The 18,712-nt window shown below is 38.2% G+C and overlaps 1 protein-coding gene across 2 annotated transcripts; it reads right to left on the bottom strand.

Moving 5' to 3' along the window:
• Window positions 1-1,375: 1,375 nt before the first annotated feature.
• Window positions 1,376-17,380, bottom strand: LOC136237303 (uncharacterized). 2 transcript variants are annotated; one of them, XM_066027652.1, is made up of 29 exons: window positions 17,246-17,380; window positions 16,991-17,193; window positions 16,134-16,233; window positions 15,384-15,432; window positions 15,277-15,333; window positions 13,280-13,384; window positions 13,128-13,224; window positions 12,886-13,035; window positions 12,721-12,836; window positions 12,539-12,571; window positions 12,334-12,484; window positions 11,988-12,075; window positions 10,846-11,005; window positions 10,041-10,153; window positions 9,826-9,988; window positions 8,576-8,614; window positions 8,429-8,523; window positions 8,278-8,376; window positions 8,173-8,222; window positions 6,423-6,602; window positions 6,300-6,351; window positions 6,163-6,236; window positions 5,383-5,489; window positions 5,211-5,326; window positions 3,951-4,170; window positions 3,656-3,904; window positions 2,541-3,599; window positions 1,539-2,428; window positions 1,376-1,488 (listed from the first exon to the last, which is right to left on the bottom strand). In XM_066027652.1, exons 2-28 carry the CDS (start codon window positions 17,112-17,114, stop codon window positions 1,547-1,549), a joined length of 4,728 nt encoding a protein of 1,575 aa, XP_065883724.1. In that variant the 5' UTR covers window positions 17,115-17,193; window positions 17,246-17,380; the 3' UTR covers window positions 1,376-1,488; window positions 1,539-1,546. The 2 variants fall into 2 exon arrangements, with proteins under 2 accessions (XP_065883724.1, XP_065883725.1); XM_066027653.1 differs by having other exon boundaries at window positions 6,300-6,348.
• Between the last annotated feature and the right edge of the window lie 1,332 nt (window positions 17,381-18,712).

Below are 18,712 nucleotides of genomic sequence, written 5' to 3'. Positions count from 1 at the left end.
TGTCTGGGTAGTGGTTTTTAGTCCCACAGTAAGGGGATGGCCATCGTTGTGAAGTGTTGGGGTTGGACATGTTTTCGTACCACAATTCTTGATGGCGCTGATCCCAACGAAGATAGGGGTTAGAAGCAGCCATTGTACGAAACTGCCCGTCATATCTGAGCCAGGCCTTCAATGGAAAAGTGTGGCTGGCAGATGTTACGATGCGTTGATACCCAACCAGCTCCAATGCACGTGCAGGGTTGTGTGAAAGCAGTACCGTTAAATAAGTGTTCCATGCTTGTATCCATATGGAAAAAGAGGTAATGGGTACGGGTTTATGTATGGCATGTGTTGTGTGTTGTGAATGTGAGGTATGTGTGGCATCAACAAATGATGTTTTATCAAGTAGCACAGCAAAGTCAACATACTCACCCTTAATTATCTGTTGTTGTAGCTGAATTGGCACAGGTACGGGGAGCTGCTGAATGGTATACTGAGGTGGTAGTTGTTGAAGGGGTGGCTGGATTGGCAGCTGGACTTGCTGATATAGCAGTGGTTGTGCTGGTATAGGTTGGGGCTGTATTGGTGCTGTCTGCTGGGGAAACTGTTGGTTGTTGATAGCTGTAGCAGGCTGTTGTAGTGCTGTAGTTAGTTTTTGAACTGCAGGCTGTACTGATATTGTCTGCTGGGGGGCAGCTGCAGGTTGTGAGCAGGTTGCAGAGCAGTAGTGGGCTGAGTTTGCTGGTTGCCATCAATTGAAGCAGGAGATAGGGCCTGAGGCGTTGACTGGCCAGTGGCCTGGCGCAGGAATTGATTAAATAACTGTGCAAGGTCTGTCGAATTGGCAGTTGTTGGTAGCGATGATGCAATCTGTGACAATGCAATCGGTCGCGTCAGCACGGACGAAACGTTCAATGGCAGTGGTGATGTTACTGGCAGCGATGCTGGTGGCGGCGGGAACAGTGGTAGTTGTTGAGTGACTGTTGGCAGCTGAGAGGTTGGGGTGTATTCCTGCCGCGGTAGTGCTGGATCACTCTGTTGTTGCGAGACAGGTGCTGCATGGATGGCGTCGTGCAGCCGTTGGGCCATCACGGCCTTGGTGCCAGTCGTCACGAGGTGTCTGGAGGCCAGATGCAGGCGTAATACTTCTGCTGTCAATCGCGCTAGCTGGGTGACGCTGGCCCGCATCACGTCCGGAGTAGCTGGAGAATTAGTTCGGCGAGACGTTTTCGGCATGATAGCTTGATTTCTCCCGGATGATGAAGGATACAATACTTGTCTCTAATAATTTCACCAGCGCAACGTGTGGTATGCGCATGCGTACTGTACTAATAAACGATGCGTGGTGCATGTGACCCATTGTCCCCCCACTACCCCTGTGTCTTATAATAATCTGTTAACTTTTATTTACTATTAAAACAATACCAAAACCATACAAATACCACACAATAACTTAAGTATATGCATTTATATTAAAAAATGTTATTCTTTTAGGGTAGTGTCACTCATCTGAAAAACAAAGAATAATATTTTTAGAACAAGACAGAAATATATGCTACCTTAAACATTAGCTGTATGAGCCTTTAGGTTTTTCGTTTCCATTAGTTTCACGTGTAAGTAAGTACATTTTACAAAATACCAGTCCCAATACTACGGTGGCAATCACCACAGCCACTAGTACCACAGCTAAGATTATTGCAACAATTGGAGCATCATCATCAGTTTGAACTGTAGTAGGCAGTCTAGTTACTTGAGGTATGCTGATAGTAACATTTACAGTCTTCACCACTGTTACACTGATGGGTACAGTCATCACTGGTGGTGGTACATATTCGTACCAGAAAACTACTTGATCAGATTGTGCACTTCCTACTGTATTGCTAGCATTGACTGCGGCACAAAAGCATGTACTCTCTGATACTTCAAATACTTGCATATAGGAAGTAGGTTTGTCCCCAACTCTGATGGTAGTATATCCACCAACTACTGTATCACAATTATCAGCGCATATATTTGCTGAAGAGGCTGTGTTATTTACTAACATTATAATGTATTCTAAAATAAATCCATTGGGGTCTGATGGAGGAGTCCAATTTAATTCAAACAGTTTATCACCATAGGAAATATTAGTAACAACTGGAGGACCTGGTCGCATAACAGCTCTGATGAAGCATTCACTTGAATATGAGAAACTCCCAGTTAGTCCAGTCATTGTATCTGTACTTTGAACTGCCACCACACAAGGAGTATCAAATACTTGAAAATTACTGAAGGTATGTGTTAGTCCATTAACACCACTCATCATTTGTGACTCATTTGAAGCTGGTAAGGTCCCATATATTACTGTGTATGTCAGTGGTCTACCACCTTGTGGGGCAACCCAATTAACCATTAATGTATCTCCAACTTGATTGACTGTGACTTGTGTAGGGGCAGCAGGTGGAGGTTCCTAAGTAAATGCAACAGACAAGTACAAGCTGACATGGTGAATTGTACACATTTAAGTGAAAGCATCAAAAATAATGTACACAGCAATACTCCATACGAAAGTACACTCTTACCTGTGTAGTGGTAATACTGATAACATTACTGGGTTGACTATTGCCAATAGTGTTGCTTAGTATCATCTCATATTCGTAAGTTTCCTGTGCATTGGGTCCCTCATCTCTTAACAAGTTAGTAAAGTTGTAAGCAACATTAGTAGCGATATTTTGAAAGGATGTAGTCATAGGCCGAGTTTGTCGACGACGAAGAGTATATCTAAGATCATTAAGATCAGTCGGTTGACTTATCGTGAACATAATAATAGCAGTTGTACCATTAACAGCTCCAGTTAGGCTAACTGGTGGAGGAGCTTGTAGCGGAACTTGGATAACTTCAATGTCTGAAAATCTACCACATCCTCGATCATTACATGCTTGAACTTGAGCAAGACAGAAGCTGAATGAAGTCTGGCCACTTAAATCCAGTGTGTGTATCGATGTAGTAACAGTGGCCATTTGCATATCACCATTCCCACATGACCAATGAACATTATACATCACATTACTGCCACAACTAACAGCATCCCATCCTACTTGTACAGTATTACCCCTAGTAATAACCACATTACTAGGAGGATCAGAAATGAAACAAGGATGTGAATAACTAGATGTTGAGGGAGCTGATTGGATGCTATTTCCACCACAGGTTATCATAGTGGTAACACTGATAGTGTAGGACTGAGAAGACACTAAGTTTTGACAACTATAGTAAGTTTGTGAAGTGGAGGTAACAGAACATACAGCAGGATTGCTTCCTTGTGCGACTCTAACTGTGAAAGTCCTGCTGGGTCCACAGTAATTAGAAGGGACAGTCCACCTAATAGTAGCAGTGTTCATAGATATAGTTTCTGATGTGATACCAGTTGCTGCAGCTGATGATGGTAGAGCAGCAGGACAAGATGTGGTACCTGTACCATATATACTATATAGACCAGTATTGCCAGCTGTGTTGATGGCTGCTGCACGTAGGAAACAACTGGCCTCATAACAATTAATATCAGTAATAGTATATGTGGGATTAGTGGTAGTAGCAGTATCAGTCTGAGGAGCACCACGTCCATAACAAGTATAGTCAACCTGTAAGAATGTAATACAGTAAATGAATACTCCAGATGGCAATATTTATTACTCACCATATAACCTGAGCTATTGCCATTAAATGCTACAGCACTCCAACTAAATGTCACTGAACTTGCAGTGTTACCAGTGGCAGTGATAGCTCCAACAGGAGCTGGAGTACCAGCGCTGGTCATTACACTACCAGTCACCATGAACATAGGTCCCTCCCCAGCAATAGTACATGCAGCCACACTGACAGTGTATGAAGAGAATGGTTGTAGTCCAGTAATATTGTAAGGACTCATCACATTACAATTGGTGATCTGAAGAAGCAACTGGTTACATAACACACAAGGTATATTTCTTTACCTGATTAGAGCTTAGACGAACACTGTATCCTGTTATTACCCCACACACATTAATGGGATCACTCCATGATAAGAGTAGACTAGATGAGGTTGATGTAACACCAAAGCCACTGATGGTATTACTCATAGTAGGTAATCCTTCATTGGTCCTATAGCCTTGAGTATTTGTGGACATGTTAGTTCCAAAGTTGTTCTGAACAGTGACTGTCACACTGGTAATGCTACATGAATAGAGTGTATACAATGTGAAATGTTAACAAAAAAAATTATAAGCACCTAATTTAAACAATATCTCACACCACAGCCTAGTATTGGTCCTAGCTACCCACACATGATGGTTGTCTAAAGACATTAGCCAAAATTCCAAACTCTTCATAAATGAACTGTCTAAGACTGTTTTTTTCTTAATACCATATAGGGAGAAAGTTTTGATGGGTTAAACTTTTGCGGATGCCAAAAACCGTCTCCCTGTGAATGCTATTGCTAGCTGTGATGTCCAGATTGATTGATGTGTCACATAAGTTGCTTAACAATGTGGAAAGTCCTGCAACAGCCCAGCTTCTTTAGTGAGCCACGCCTGCTTATTTGGATTGTGCATTACTATCTGTTATATGTGGAGCCACACCCATTTATCAAGGTGTGTTGCAGCAATCTGAAGACATGTACGAAGCCACGCGTGTTGCTGTGTGTACACCCAATATAGAGCCACACCCACTTTAATCCGCATCATGATCGTCATGAGCCATGCTCACTCACCAACAAATTAATGTGCCTTGTTTACATCATACACGCCTAAGCGTCGAGCGGGTGCCGCCATACTTTCACCCACCGCGAATGTTTAACCACGAATAAGTTTGTTTGCTCTTTACCGCCAAACTTTCACCCATTGAAACTTTCCCCCTATACAGTAGTGCTAAATTTTAAAACAAGGACACATATACAGTTTGCCTATGAAAAAGCTGTAAAACATTAATCAGTAAAAAGATGAGTGCTAAACAAACTTTCAGGCATAGAAATTATCAGTATCTAATATTTCAAACCCAAGGAGTTGACTATTGCCACCTAAAAAACCATTTTGTGATTAAAAGCATACATGGTTACAGATAGGAACAAAAAAAAAATTACACCATCAATTACTTTACATAGTGAGAACATGGCATACAAATACATGCGCCATGCAGTAAGACTTCAACTCTTGGAACACGTTATAGTCCACATGTAGGAATCCAAGTAACACACATGCTATTATATTACTACATACTCTGCATAAGGTCCAGCTCCATCAGTGAAAGTGAAAACACTTCCGTTAACAGCTGGTAATGACTGAGAGTCAGTTGATGTAGTACTACTACCACAGGCAGTGTACTGGTATGCCACCTGAAATTAGTGTACGTAGAGTAAACAATGGTTAGAATATAACATAATCATCTTACAGTGATGGTGTAGTTGGAGATCTCATCTCTTAGACAACCAATAGATGGGTACACTACTAATCCATTAGCTGTTGGGTAGACTGCAGATATACTTGGAGTGACAGGATCTGTCAGTAAGGAGAAATGATTGTATGTTTGTTACATTGCTACATTTACTAAATCTAAGTATATGTAGAGCGATGTTATTTAGTCATACCGAATCATTAACAAATTACTTACTATATATGTGAGGTGATAAAACTGAATACCACTGTAGAGGGCATATTGTGAAGTTATGATGTAATGACGTGATATTGTGGTTTGTGATGTACAAACAGCCGTTTTAAGTGAAGGAATTGTTAGCACTGTGCCACACTCACAATGGTCAGACAGCCATATTCATAAATGATCTAGTAAGAAATGCCAACCCAGTTGTCTAAACCCATGAAGACACATTTGTAGTTCAGTGAGAAACAGTAAGAGCTAGGGTTAGGTTGGTTGCTAGTGACGTTGTTAGGCACGCATTCAATCGAAATTATGCTCAATTAATGACATCATTAAAGAAAAAATGAATGGACTCAGAAGCATTACATCATAATTGTAATACACCCTCCTACAGGGGTATTTGTGTAGGACACTCTTCTCAGTATATATAATAAATTCTTGGTAACCAAGGTATCATATACTGAATAATGGGGTTTTGGGCAGTGCTACAGAGCATTACACATACACCACTACAAGCAAAAGGAACGACCGTTAGACAACTTGACAGACAGGCCAATATAAACACACAAAACCTACTTGTTCCCCGTGTCCTGAACGTCACTGTTTGCTCAAAACTACCACCACCAGACCTGGTTACAGTTACACGGTACCTACAAGAGGGGAACAACATACAGACTATACTCACGATCCACATGTGATCATAACACACTCACATGGTATAGGGTAGTAATCCAGTATATTGTTGTGTCATAGTTCCCACAACTACTACAAAGTAAACATCAATCATAACAATTAATACCCTACTCAATGTAGTTCCTATGCCTAAACACACATACCATGCATAGGACCCATTGATGACATGGTGGCAGTCTCAGAGGGACAACTGGACAGTTGTTCAATGGTGAGTGTGACTACTATTGTGTTGAGATCATCCTGTGTTATAACATCAATTATGACGTCCACACTAGACTCATCCACAACATTATGAGCGACTGTAAACTCTAGTGGAACTCCACCTGAAGTGTAAAATAAACATCTGTACTATCACAGCATAACAGTCTCTAAGATGTATTGCTGTGTGATATGTTACATAAAAAATTTATGCATGTTTTGATTGCATCGGTATGCACTGAGACAAAGCTTAAATCAAAAAAACCTATACACTGTCAGTTTCATGGGCAGTAAGAAAATCTTTGTTTCATCTTCATGCAGCACAAGGCGTGTGAATTTTGTGCACTTATTTACGATGCAGTAGAAATATAGTTTACTGTCATCATTTCATTGTTTCAATGGCATTCTTCTTAGTTCGCACGTAGATGTATAGGGAAAACCTATACCTTGATCGATTTGCCTGAGCCAAACCCTGTCTTTGTAGCTTGTATCAGTCATAAAATTTGGATTTTAGTCTCACTGCCAGACTACCTACCTGACCACAGTTGCAAGGCTGGAGGCCAAACAGAGCAGCGTACAGCCACCATTTCATGCAATAACAAACTCACCCGTAGGATGTGCCTTCTGACGAGTGTGTGCCCTCTGCACCTTTATCTTCAATCAGGCTAGTCTTCTTCCTTCTCCATGCAATGAAACCACATTAAGGCAGTAATTTTCCTATCGACAGTTTCTTTGAGCAGCATATTTAGACACCACAAGCTTATTGAAGCACTTGCGCTCAATAGATATCCATAACTTCACGATAGGTTCAATGCAACATCTATTAATTAATTATTGTGATCTAGTTGATCAATAACAATTGGGCACTGAGACCATACCTCTTAACAATCTATCACGATGACACACCCCATTATTATTGGCCTATCTGTATGCTAGCACAATGAAGTATTGACACACCTCTGGTAATGAAAGGCTGACTCGAGATACTCTAATACAGCAGTTACCGTAATAGAACAGTCACACGTGTACAGCTATACGTTATAACAAAAACCAAACAAAACTAGTATATTAAAATTATTAATTTAAAAATGAAGTAGGGATCCAAAGTAGTGAAACAAGAATAGTAGCTTTATTGAAATATATGACCCGCTAACCAAAAAACCGCAAATTCCTCGAATTTCATTGCTTCTCTGTTATCTACTAGTTTATTAATTTAAAAATGAAGTAGGGATCCATAGTAGTAAAACAAGAGATGGATGATGGTATTACAGCATAACTTGGTGGAAAAATTCCTACATTGACACGTCTTTTGGCACGATTGCATAACCATGCTAGAAAAGTGCTTAGTTCTGCACAATTTTAAAAAGCTAACTACCACTTTCTTACTAGTGTTATGCTACAAATTAATGAATAAATTGAATATTTATAAATACTGCCACCCACACAATGTCTTGAAAGTTTTGATAATTTACTGATTGTCAATCGATATCAGATCAAAACCAAAATCCAGTTAACACACAGTAATAAAAAAGACACACTACTGGCCACAACATAAAACCATCAATTGAACGAGAAATTGCACTAGACAGCACACTCCACTATACTATAAAAAAAAGAGAGTGAGTTTAATCAACACTTTTCTGGCCATACCATACCAATAAGCATTTGGAAGTGTATCTACCAAATGTAACTCACTACAATTAGTAAATTGAGATGACATCCCAGTGTGAATATTCTGGTACCACCTGTAATGATGATGACAATACAACAGGGTTCATCGACATTATTTGTCATGCTTACATCTCACTGTCATACATTGTTACATTTGGTAATGGTTTACAACCCACAGTAGCATTTTGTTCCCAGAAACAATGAGGATCACGACCAGACACACATTCCCTAATAACAAGAAACAGTTATGATCACACTAAGAGCCCAAAAATTCACTCACATGCAGGTGGAGAATCGGTTACATCGTTGAGGAGGTACACGGTAAATGTAAGCATCAGTGTTGATGAGAAGATGATCCAGTTGATCATTAACAAACTATAAAAAGCATACCTATGTAGCATAATAAATTGTACACAATTACACTAACCTGTGGCTCCATGTTCTGTATGGGCAAATTATCTGCCAGCTACAGAAAACAAAATGTAGTCAATTCAACATGCTCATATACATATGTCAACAATACAGTATATCTCAAGGATCCCCTAACCTATATATACCCTACCAGTATTGACATTAGATCAGGTCATATTTTGTACTAGGTCTTAAGGTTACGGGTTACCCATTAAATAATTTTGTAGGCGCTTTGCTTATAGTTCTGTTTTAACCGTTTTGCACGGAAGAACACACTAAAATAACATGGTATATTAACGTACAAGAATACCAAAAGCGGCGATACACTCAACAAGGGATGCGCTTGTACAGAAATGCAGGCACTAAACAGCGAAACTGTTGAGTTGCTATTCATCAAAAACCAGGTTTCATGGGAAGCCAGACCATGATAATCAGCATTAATAAGCTATTACTTAGTGATTTCTAGGTCCTCACGAACGAATTGAGTTGTTATCTGATTGTAACAGCACTGTAGTGCACTCGCGGTATTTCCGTAGCAGAACTAATCGCCATTATCCTTGAAAGATACGATAATTAACCAGCTTCTAGTCAGTTTTCCCACAAAGTCTCCACGACAGGACCTAGATAATATAACCACTCATTGACACTGCCATAAAAAAATTAGTGCTAATTGGCTGACAGCTGCTATTTTTGATGAATAGCGCTAAACGCTGGTTCAACCACATTGCAGGACTTAATTTTACACTTGACTACTTTCCACAGTAAATTATTAACACTCACTTTGTATGATTCCTCCACTATTATCACGTGGCTATACAACGCTTTAAAGTTAACAACCTTCCCACTAACACCTGCTTGAGTTTCGTGCCAATACTGCACCATCCATTATCACACATCGAGAAATAATAACCTATTATTAAGCGCCTAACCCGTAACCTTAACGCTTTATAAAATATCCAGGATTGGCTTATATGCATTGATGATGATCAAAGCTATTGAAATGGACCATTTGATGACACACTATTAAAGTGAATAAAATTTGTCTGTGATACAGTTTGATTAATATAATAGTCTGCATCTATATAATTACCTTTTGTTCTTGCAAAAAAATCTTAATAAAAGTACATACAAATAGATTCTTCACAACAAAGAAACAGACGGTCTAATATACATTATGTTCTGTACCATGCAACCTACTCACAAACATACGCATGTATGCACATATGCATGCAGACAAACACACGACAAAGTCCAGGGGAAACTTACAGACAATTCCTCAGATACCAGTGGAACATGATGAGTACCATTATATGTCATCACAATCTTCAATATTTTTCCTTCATTTGTTCCAACAAACATCACATCCATCAGAGACAAACCATTAGTATCATTACGAACATAAGCTTGAGTAGTATAGATATGGGTAGCCCTACAATAATATATCACAAATAGCACATATATATTATTGCTAATAATCTTACGTTATTCCTTCCAATATAACTAGTGGATGTGTTGTTAACTGTGCTACTGATGGACTCATTAATACTTCAGTTTCAGGTTGACCACGTCTGCTATCATGAGTACTGGTATCACACTAAAAATAAAATTAATACCCACCAGTAGTTTATATACATATAACATAGCAAGGAACAACCCCTGCCTAACTTATGATAACACAATTGCCAAACTTGTGTTACTGAATATCTGGTCCGTGTGTGAAGCTTGAGTGTGTTGTGCAAGGAAAGTTATACATAATAAACCTTGTCAATTCATTATTACATGTTCCCATACAAATATATGTGCTCTGTATTTTTAAAGTATCATGATATTATTCCCCTCTATAAATCTACTAGTATAACAGAACCCTACTAACCCACCACTGCAGGATATAGAATAACAAATTATAATAGAGGAATTATACATTATTAGATAAGTGAACACAATTAACAATTCAATGACTTCAGGAAAGGCTTCAGGAAGAGTGCTTACAGTTTGCCAACACTGAAGAACTACAAATACATCTCTCCCAGGATAGTATAACAAAACTACATGCATCAAGGAAATACCAAATAAGTATGTACAAGTTAAATATAATTTTATACCAATGTCAAGCTAAACCACAACAGGTATGAAACTGCTAGTCTGAGACCCAAGTATGGAGATGTTCTGAAGTTACCACACAGACATACATGCTTGCCACACACAGGGACATGTACAGATGATACTAAGAGTATACAAAAACAATAACAGGGAATAAAGTGTTTTGTACCACATACAGTTACTCACTGTAAAGGGATTATCGTTGGGAATATTGTTGGCCGTGCAAGAGGTTTGTCCTGGCCGGAGGTTATGGTACTCTTCATTGAACACAGTGAATATTCCATTATCATTCACACCAGTGTTGTCAGCACTGTACACACATATGGCACTGCCTGGAGGACCATACCTGTAGTAACAGGCCAGTTAAGGTGTGCATTAAATAGATACAAGAATATAAGTATATAACATTGGTACATAAATCACCAAGGTGGTAGATCAAAGTGCATGTGTGGTTTTTAGTGTACCAAACAAATTTTAAAAAGTTTTCTGATATCATGTCACTAGTACCATAGTCACAGTGTAAAGGACAACATTCTAAAGACAAGTGTAAGTATCACACCCTTGAGTTAAAACTTCTGTACAACACCTTGCCAACCTTTGCGAACTATTGCGGGTTTGTTACATAATAGTGCAAAGTTTTCTTACCAGGTAAGTCACGTTTTGAACACTGGATTATTATTGATAGGCTAAGACAGCCAAGGATGACCATCGGCCGTTTTTTCACAAATGAATAGTACCTCTGGCAACTTTCTTTGCAACTGACTACTTATGTTAGCTGTTTTTACTCAGTTTGTTGTCTTATACTTACTTAGTGTAGTGGCGGATACAGGGGGGGTTGCAATGGTTTTAGCTGAAACCCTTCTGAAAATAGCACGCACCCCAAATTTATTGACGAGTCATCATGTGGGTGATAAAATCGCCACAAGTTATATATAGTGTGTTATAGAAGGACTCTCTACTGGCGAAAAACTTCATACTTTAGCCTTTGAGATCACAATTATGGCTTTCTACAGCTGGTTGTGACCTTTTTTTTTTTTTGGTCTTCGACCTACAGCTAGGCTGAAGTTAGGTGGAATCTGAAACCCCCTCTGAAAATTTCTAGATTTGCCACTGTAGTTTTATTTACATATTACATAAACAAAAACAACCTAGTCGAGGTCTTTAGTCTACATTGGTTACTTAGAGGCATGGTAACTAAGTAATTTAGTATACAGTGAAGCTTGAATAGTGTAATTTGCTGTGGACCGTATGGTCTTCGAGAAAATTTAGTGGTGAAAGGGATTATATAATTATAATGGAAGCAGAGAAACACAAGCTGTTTAACTTACGTTGGACCAGTGAACAATCCATAGACAACTCTCTCTCTGGCTGCCTCTCCAACCATGTAAACACTGTTACGTCTTAGTGATACTTTCTCTGAAACAATAAATGTGAAAAATAAAAACACATACAAGCAATCACAAAGTGATTTGTAGCACAGCTAATGTCCAGTCATTTACAAACTTAGATTTTGTATGTGGGAGGATCTACGCATATATACATACCAACCCGCTAATTTAATACAATCTAGAGATGTACAGTATAATATTAAGCTATTTCATAATTATACAAGTCATTAAAATTTGCTAGCCAACTCTAAGACACACTATTTGCCACAATTTATCACAAACTTACGGATGCTATTGAACTGGTAGTCCGTACTCCCTGGAACAGAACCAGATACTGGCTTTGGTACCTTACAAAAGATTAGGGCCTTCACGTAAGTGTAGAAATATTCGGCTCGAAACATTGAACTTCCAGCTAATGACCCTGATCCTGGATCATTCTAATGATACATAACACATAAACTACACAGTATCTGTATACTGATATGACTTACTTTGCAAAGTCGAACAACTCTGGAATAAATAACCTGAAAAAAGATAGAAGTACTAAAGCTAGAGACACATGCATGAGCGCGCATGCACACACACACACACACACACACACACACACACACACACACACACACACACACACACACACACACACACACACACACACACACACACACACACACACCTGACTATCTGTACCAGATATTTCTACAGACTGTTCTCTTAAGAAAATAAAATAGAAATCCAAGGAACCATCAGTAGTATAATTATCAGCATAGTAGTCAACATAAGTTGCAGGACCTGAAACAGTACTACCATCACAACATAATTTAGTAAAAGTAATACTTACCTCTCAACCAGTTAATACTCCCAGTTATAGTGCGATAAGTAACAGAGTTTTGAATTGTACCAGTACTGGTATTTAATATCTGATAAGAAATACCAAAGTCATCATTGTTGGCATCCAAATAGTTGACAGCTAATATACCACCAGGAGTAGCTAAAGAAACAATAGAAATAACAATACCAATGTTGATACATATAAAGATGACATTATCAACAATTTCAAGGTACACACTATACCAGACATACCAACATCAGTAATCGTCAATCCTTCAGCATCGGGATGAAATGGTACCAGTCCAGCTTGAGGTGTAAACAGACTACCCATGTTAGTGAAATCATTTAACTAAACAAACAATAACAAGATGAAACAGAATGGTACCATACTCTGTACCACTCACCATCACAATCCTACATCTTGGTTGGATGGCATTTGTACCACACACAACAATCCTGTTGTCTTCTTGAACATGATGTATTCTGATGTGGTTACTACACTCCACAGGCTAACAGAATATACAAGAAATGTATACATTACCATAAATTGTTTGAAGCATTTAACATGACAGACAGGCCCAGATGGACTACAGAATAAAATGTCCTGTACTGTTACATAATTGTTATCTTACTCATTTTGTGGTCGTAAACCACTTTCACTTTCATCCTCAAAAATTATGAGCAACTGTCAGGCACTAATAAATAATCATTAAAACTATTGGAAAGGTTCGTTAAAAACATCACCATTGGTGAATGTTGACAGATGCTTGGCAGATTATTTCCAAACATTACATTGATATCAAACAAAATGTTTTATTGTGCATAGCTAGCACAGCGCTCTTGCTGAGTATGGAAAACAAGTACCATGTGGTGTTAGCACAAATGTTGTGATAAATGCTAAACACACCCTTCAACTGATATTGCTTAATAATAACTCTGTTGTTATAATGGAATGCAAACAATAATGGTGGACAAATTCCAAAGTCTACACATGAAGGCATGGCATTAGTGTGTCCCCCAATTGTCCATCAAACAAGTCATTACCTAATAAAGATATAGACAAAGTAAAACTAACTGAAGCTACCCTGCAACCATAAAACTTGTCAAATAGATTTTTCAAGCATAATAGGTGTATCCATCACACACGTACACTGCAGTAATCTTGCTCATTGATATCATAGGAATTGGTTCTTGTTTTATTCAGTTTTTCTGGCGCACTGACCAAATAAAATTTCACTATGACGAGCAGAAATTCTTTCCATACAAGATGCTATTGTTATTAACAATTGTGACCCACTGAATAAAAACCGGCCATTAGCTATAAAAATGTATTGAAATAAAAATACATGTGCTACATAGGTGCACTACTAATATTTAAACCTGCCACTGCTGTATATAGTTATAGTCTTATAAAACAATCAAAACACTTTGCTACTTACTCCTTCTACACAGGACCTCCAGTCCTTGTAGTGCAACAATGTCACGCCTCGTCCTATGTGGTCAATTTACTACTAATATCTGGAATTTTGATTATGTGACAGCCGTGTAAGGATAATGCAGGATGGAGATTAGTACTAAAGGTATGAGAGCAGTAACAGATACATACAGGGAAAACGCTATGCTTTGATTGATGTGCCAGTTCACGGTGAACAGACAGAGCCAAACATTGTCTTCGTATTCAGTTGTAAGTTATGATCGATTAATATAAGCACCTGTAATTTATTTGCCATACTGTTGCTGTATAAATCTAAATCAAATTTATTCCTGTTCCATTACAACTCCTGGACTATTCATCACAAAAAAAAGTTGAAACTTTGGCTGTCCACTCCTTTGTTATTAGACAACAGAGAAGCAATAAAATGGAATTCAAGAATTGTGCGGTAACGACCGGATTTGCTCAGCGGGTCACAATTATTACATGGGCTATATATATCTCCAGGTCCATCATTTTAAAAGTACTCATAAAATAATGCATGTGCAAACCTCAATAGGTGTGTTTAAAACTCGTGCACAAAGAAAATAATATGGCTGATTACAGCCAGCACCTCGTCTATCTTACTTACTACTTACTGCACAACAAACCTTGCTTCAATTCAAAAGCATTATTAAGTTCAGACAGAATTTAGTGGGCGTAAAGGGGATCCATGCATAGTGCTGTCAAATTGCGTATTGTGACATTATCAAAGTCATGTGGTACACCAGAATGCTAGTAGCTGTATTTACAGAATTCTAGTAATCTGTGTTTACCAACAGTCTAGCTATAGATAGTATTTTGATTCTTGATAACCCAATTATTAAGCTCACACAGCACTGTTCTAACAGATGTTGATATAAGAACATAGTTCAGCATATTTGGATACACATACATAACAGTATACCACACACCATGGTGGATTCATACCATGTTTTCTCCCAAAGCAAGACGACACAATAAAGTATCAGTTGGTACCCAAGTCAACTAAGAAACAAAAGACAATACACAATCAGTGAAATGTTAAGGAGACATACCATATCATCTGAACCACTCAAGTCACTTCTGACAAGATAGAGCTTGTTGCTAATAAGAAAGACAAACAAGTGTATGGCAATATTATCCAGTTGGAAGGAAACAATCATCTTAACAATAATATCATTTAAATAGTTAACTACAAAAGGCACCCCCATAGGCAGCATACCTACATGTTTTAACACCAGAATAACAGAAACCTTCCCATGAGGTAAAACCAGATGATCAGGTTTAGGGATGGCTAGCCAGGATGTCATAAACCCCAAAGGGTGAATATTACAACAAAAACACTAGCAGTAAGGAATGGTTACTATGAAGACCACATGATGTATTTATCACTCTCCTGCTTTGTTAAGTTGCTAAGAGCTGACAACCAAGTGTCTCTCCACTGTGTAAACATTTCACACACAAGTTATACTAAATTCAGAACCATTAGTTACAAAGTTTAGTCCTATTTGAATACAAAATATAATTCCTAATTGACCTTGAACACTACAGCTGGCATACTGCATGAGCAAATGTTTACCAGCTTAAAATAACCAATACCATATGCTCAGGCCTGTGAATGTGTTGAATCAGCTTTTACCATGAATATAATTGCTATCAACTACTAAATAGGCTAGTCATACAGACCTACAGGACATATATAGATACTAGAGGAGGTCCACTAGATATTTCTCATACACATCAACAAAGAGGACACTACGATATGACATCATAAAACACTTAGAAAGTGTTGAGTGAGCACTTACATGGCGCCTGCCAAATATCTTCCATCAGATAAAATTGATATCCGAGATCGAAAGTAATTCAAGTCACTATAATTTGCTACTAGAGGAAATCTAAGAACACCTAAAATAACCCACACAGCATTAAATTATACTTCTCCAATTCTGAAACTACCCCAATAACAAACAATATCTACACAATGAGACTAAATAACCTATTCAACATTGGATCAAGATCACAAAGAAACTGTTAACACTTAAAACACACAAATATACACAGGCTAGTGCCAGACTCATCAAGCCTTTTCATCCACAAAGTGTTAGTGATTAGAAAATGAACAATTACACACAACACACACTCAGCTACACTCAAAGCCAGCCAAGTGTTCCCATCACTGATTAACACAGACTCGCACACTACTGGGTGTTCTCAAGGCCATAGGATATACCCATGGAATATGATATGATTGTGACAAGCAGTAAGTGCTAATGCTAACAACCAATACACTGCTAGTAAAAGTTGTAAAAGCACCAAAAATAACATCAGCAGTTTGCATTGGTCTATTGCATTCTAATTATCGCACATCACATGATAGTTTATAGGAACGACATTATAAGAGCTGTATGGGAAAACCAGTGCTGGAATTGCATTGGAAGTAAACGCTAGAGAGGACATCTGGTGGGATCAACTTTGTAGCCACAAATTACGAAAACCCCTACACATACATGGCTGCGAGCCGTAATGCTAGCAAATTACTCTGTTGTAATCCCACGACAAATTTTACATGATACGCGAATACTTTTACATTGTAATACACATGAAAAAGAATAGCGTCGCACTACAAATCAGCTTTGTGGAAAATACAAAATGTTAAACTCACTTGAGTTGATTTGGTTCGCAGCTGATGTTGAAACATCGACCATATTCGTTATCTGAGCTTCGCTATACATGTTCACCGCACATAATAGTACTAGTAGTAGTAGTAATGACACTGACGACGCCATGTTTCCTCCACCCAGCAGAGGACAGTCCAACTTCTCGAGAAACTCTACAATACCGCCTCTTTCTATTTTAAATAGTAACCTACGAAAGAAGCCATAGAATTCTAATGTTTGTCATATTAAGTGTATATTACCTATCGCTATATTGCCGCGGATTCCTCCCCACAAAGGGCGTTGTTTTTTTTGGACAGGAAAAAGGTAGCAACTTATCTAAACAAAGGCATGGACATCACCTTTGGAGGCGTGCTTTACCGTTACTAAGTAAACACGTGAAATAAATTATATAGATGTGTTTTGCGAGGTTTAAATTGTACGAGTTTACAGATGTTGCTGCTGTCTTTGAGAGCCTGCCTCTATAATGATATGCACACAAATCTCTTTACTAACTATCACATTTTAAACTACCATTTATATATTTTATTTATTAGGCTTTACACTGAGCATGGGTAGCTACAATACAAAAAAAAACAAAAAAAACATGCATGGTGTAAGCATTATAGATAGCATAGGTGATGCCATGTATTTGTTCAGCATATGCATTTACAAAAATTTGACCATGTGTCCCGTCATCATAAAAGGTTGAATTGGCTGTCTGTTCCATCACTAGTCAAATATCGTTCATTGTGTACCATGAGCCAAATCTACGTTGGACAAAATAACTTGCTATAGCTAGGTCCTTGGAAAAAACCATGACTATAATACTAGATGCTCATCACAATTGGTTCCACCAGTATTATATCATTTAACTTCCACCAAAAAACTTTTTTGACATGTTGCTGCTGCACAATGGCAGAATGGATTACCCGATGGTTATCATCAAACCTTCCGGCCACTGTTTTTGACTTCTTGTTGTGTAGTGAATGGTTAATTGTATTTTCATTTGTGTAATATAGTTGTTTTTGTATGTCACCTTGTCTGCTTGGCATTGTACTTTTGTGTGTAACCCTGTATGTGTGTAATGATGCTCCGATAAGGAAGAATGGCTATGCCGATTACTGTGAGGTTATCAAAATCTATTATTCTATGTGCCACTTTGGGATAAGCTACATACCAGTATTATTACATATATAGAGAGCCATGCAAATATTCAACTAGCTATAAATGGTAAATGGGAAGAGAAAATGAATACACGTGCCTGCTACATAACTATCAACTTAAACAAGAGTTCATGAACTCTTGATGTAACCATTCACATGCTATTATCATTGTTTACAAAGTAAATTATCATTAAATATACAGGGTAATCAGTCCCAATTTCTCTGTTAATTGTAATCAAATGATCTGACAGCTGTCAAGCAGATAACATTATATCAGTTGGTGTGTCCAAGTAAAAACTATCACCAGCCACTTTGTTAATGAGACCACCTCACTATTGTGGCCAGTGACCCCATTGTCGAGGCCACCTAGAAAGGTTTCATTGTATAACTTTTACACATGACTATTTCATTTTGTGTGTTGACTGTATCAGTAATGTTGCAGCATTTCATTTTCAAAATCAGTTATGTCACTATTGCTGGTGACACTGCTTTCCTTGTACATGACACATTGAGTCACAGACTATTATTAAACACCACACACAATCAGTGGCATGAAAGCACGAA

This window comes from Dysidea avara, chromosome 10 (genome assembly GCF_963678975.1).
Source record: "Dysidea avara chromosome 10, odDysAvar1.4, whole genome shotgun sequence".
Lineage (NCBI taxonomy): Eukaryota > Metazoa > Porifera > Demospongiae > Dictyoceratida > Dysideidae > Dysidea > Dysidea avara.
This window is presented reverse-complemented; position numbering and strand designations above follow the sequence as displayed.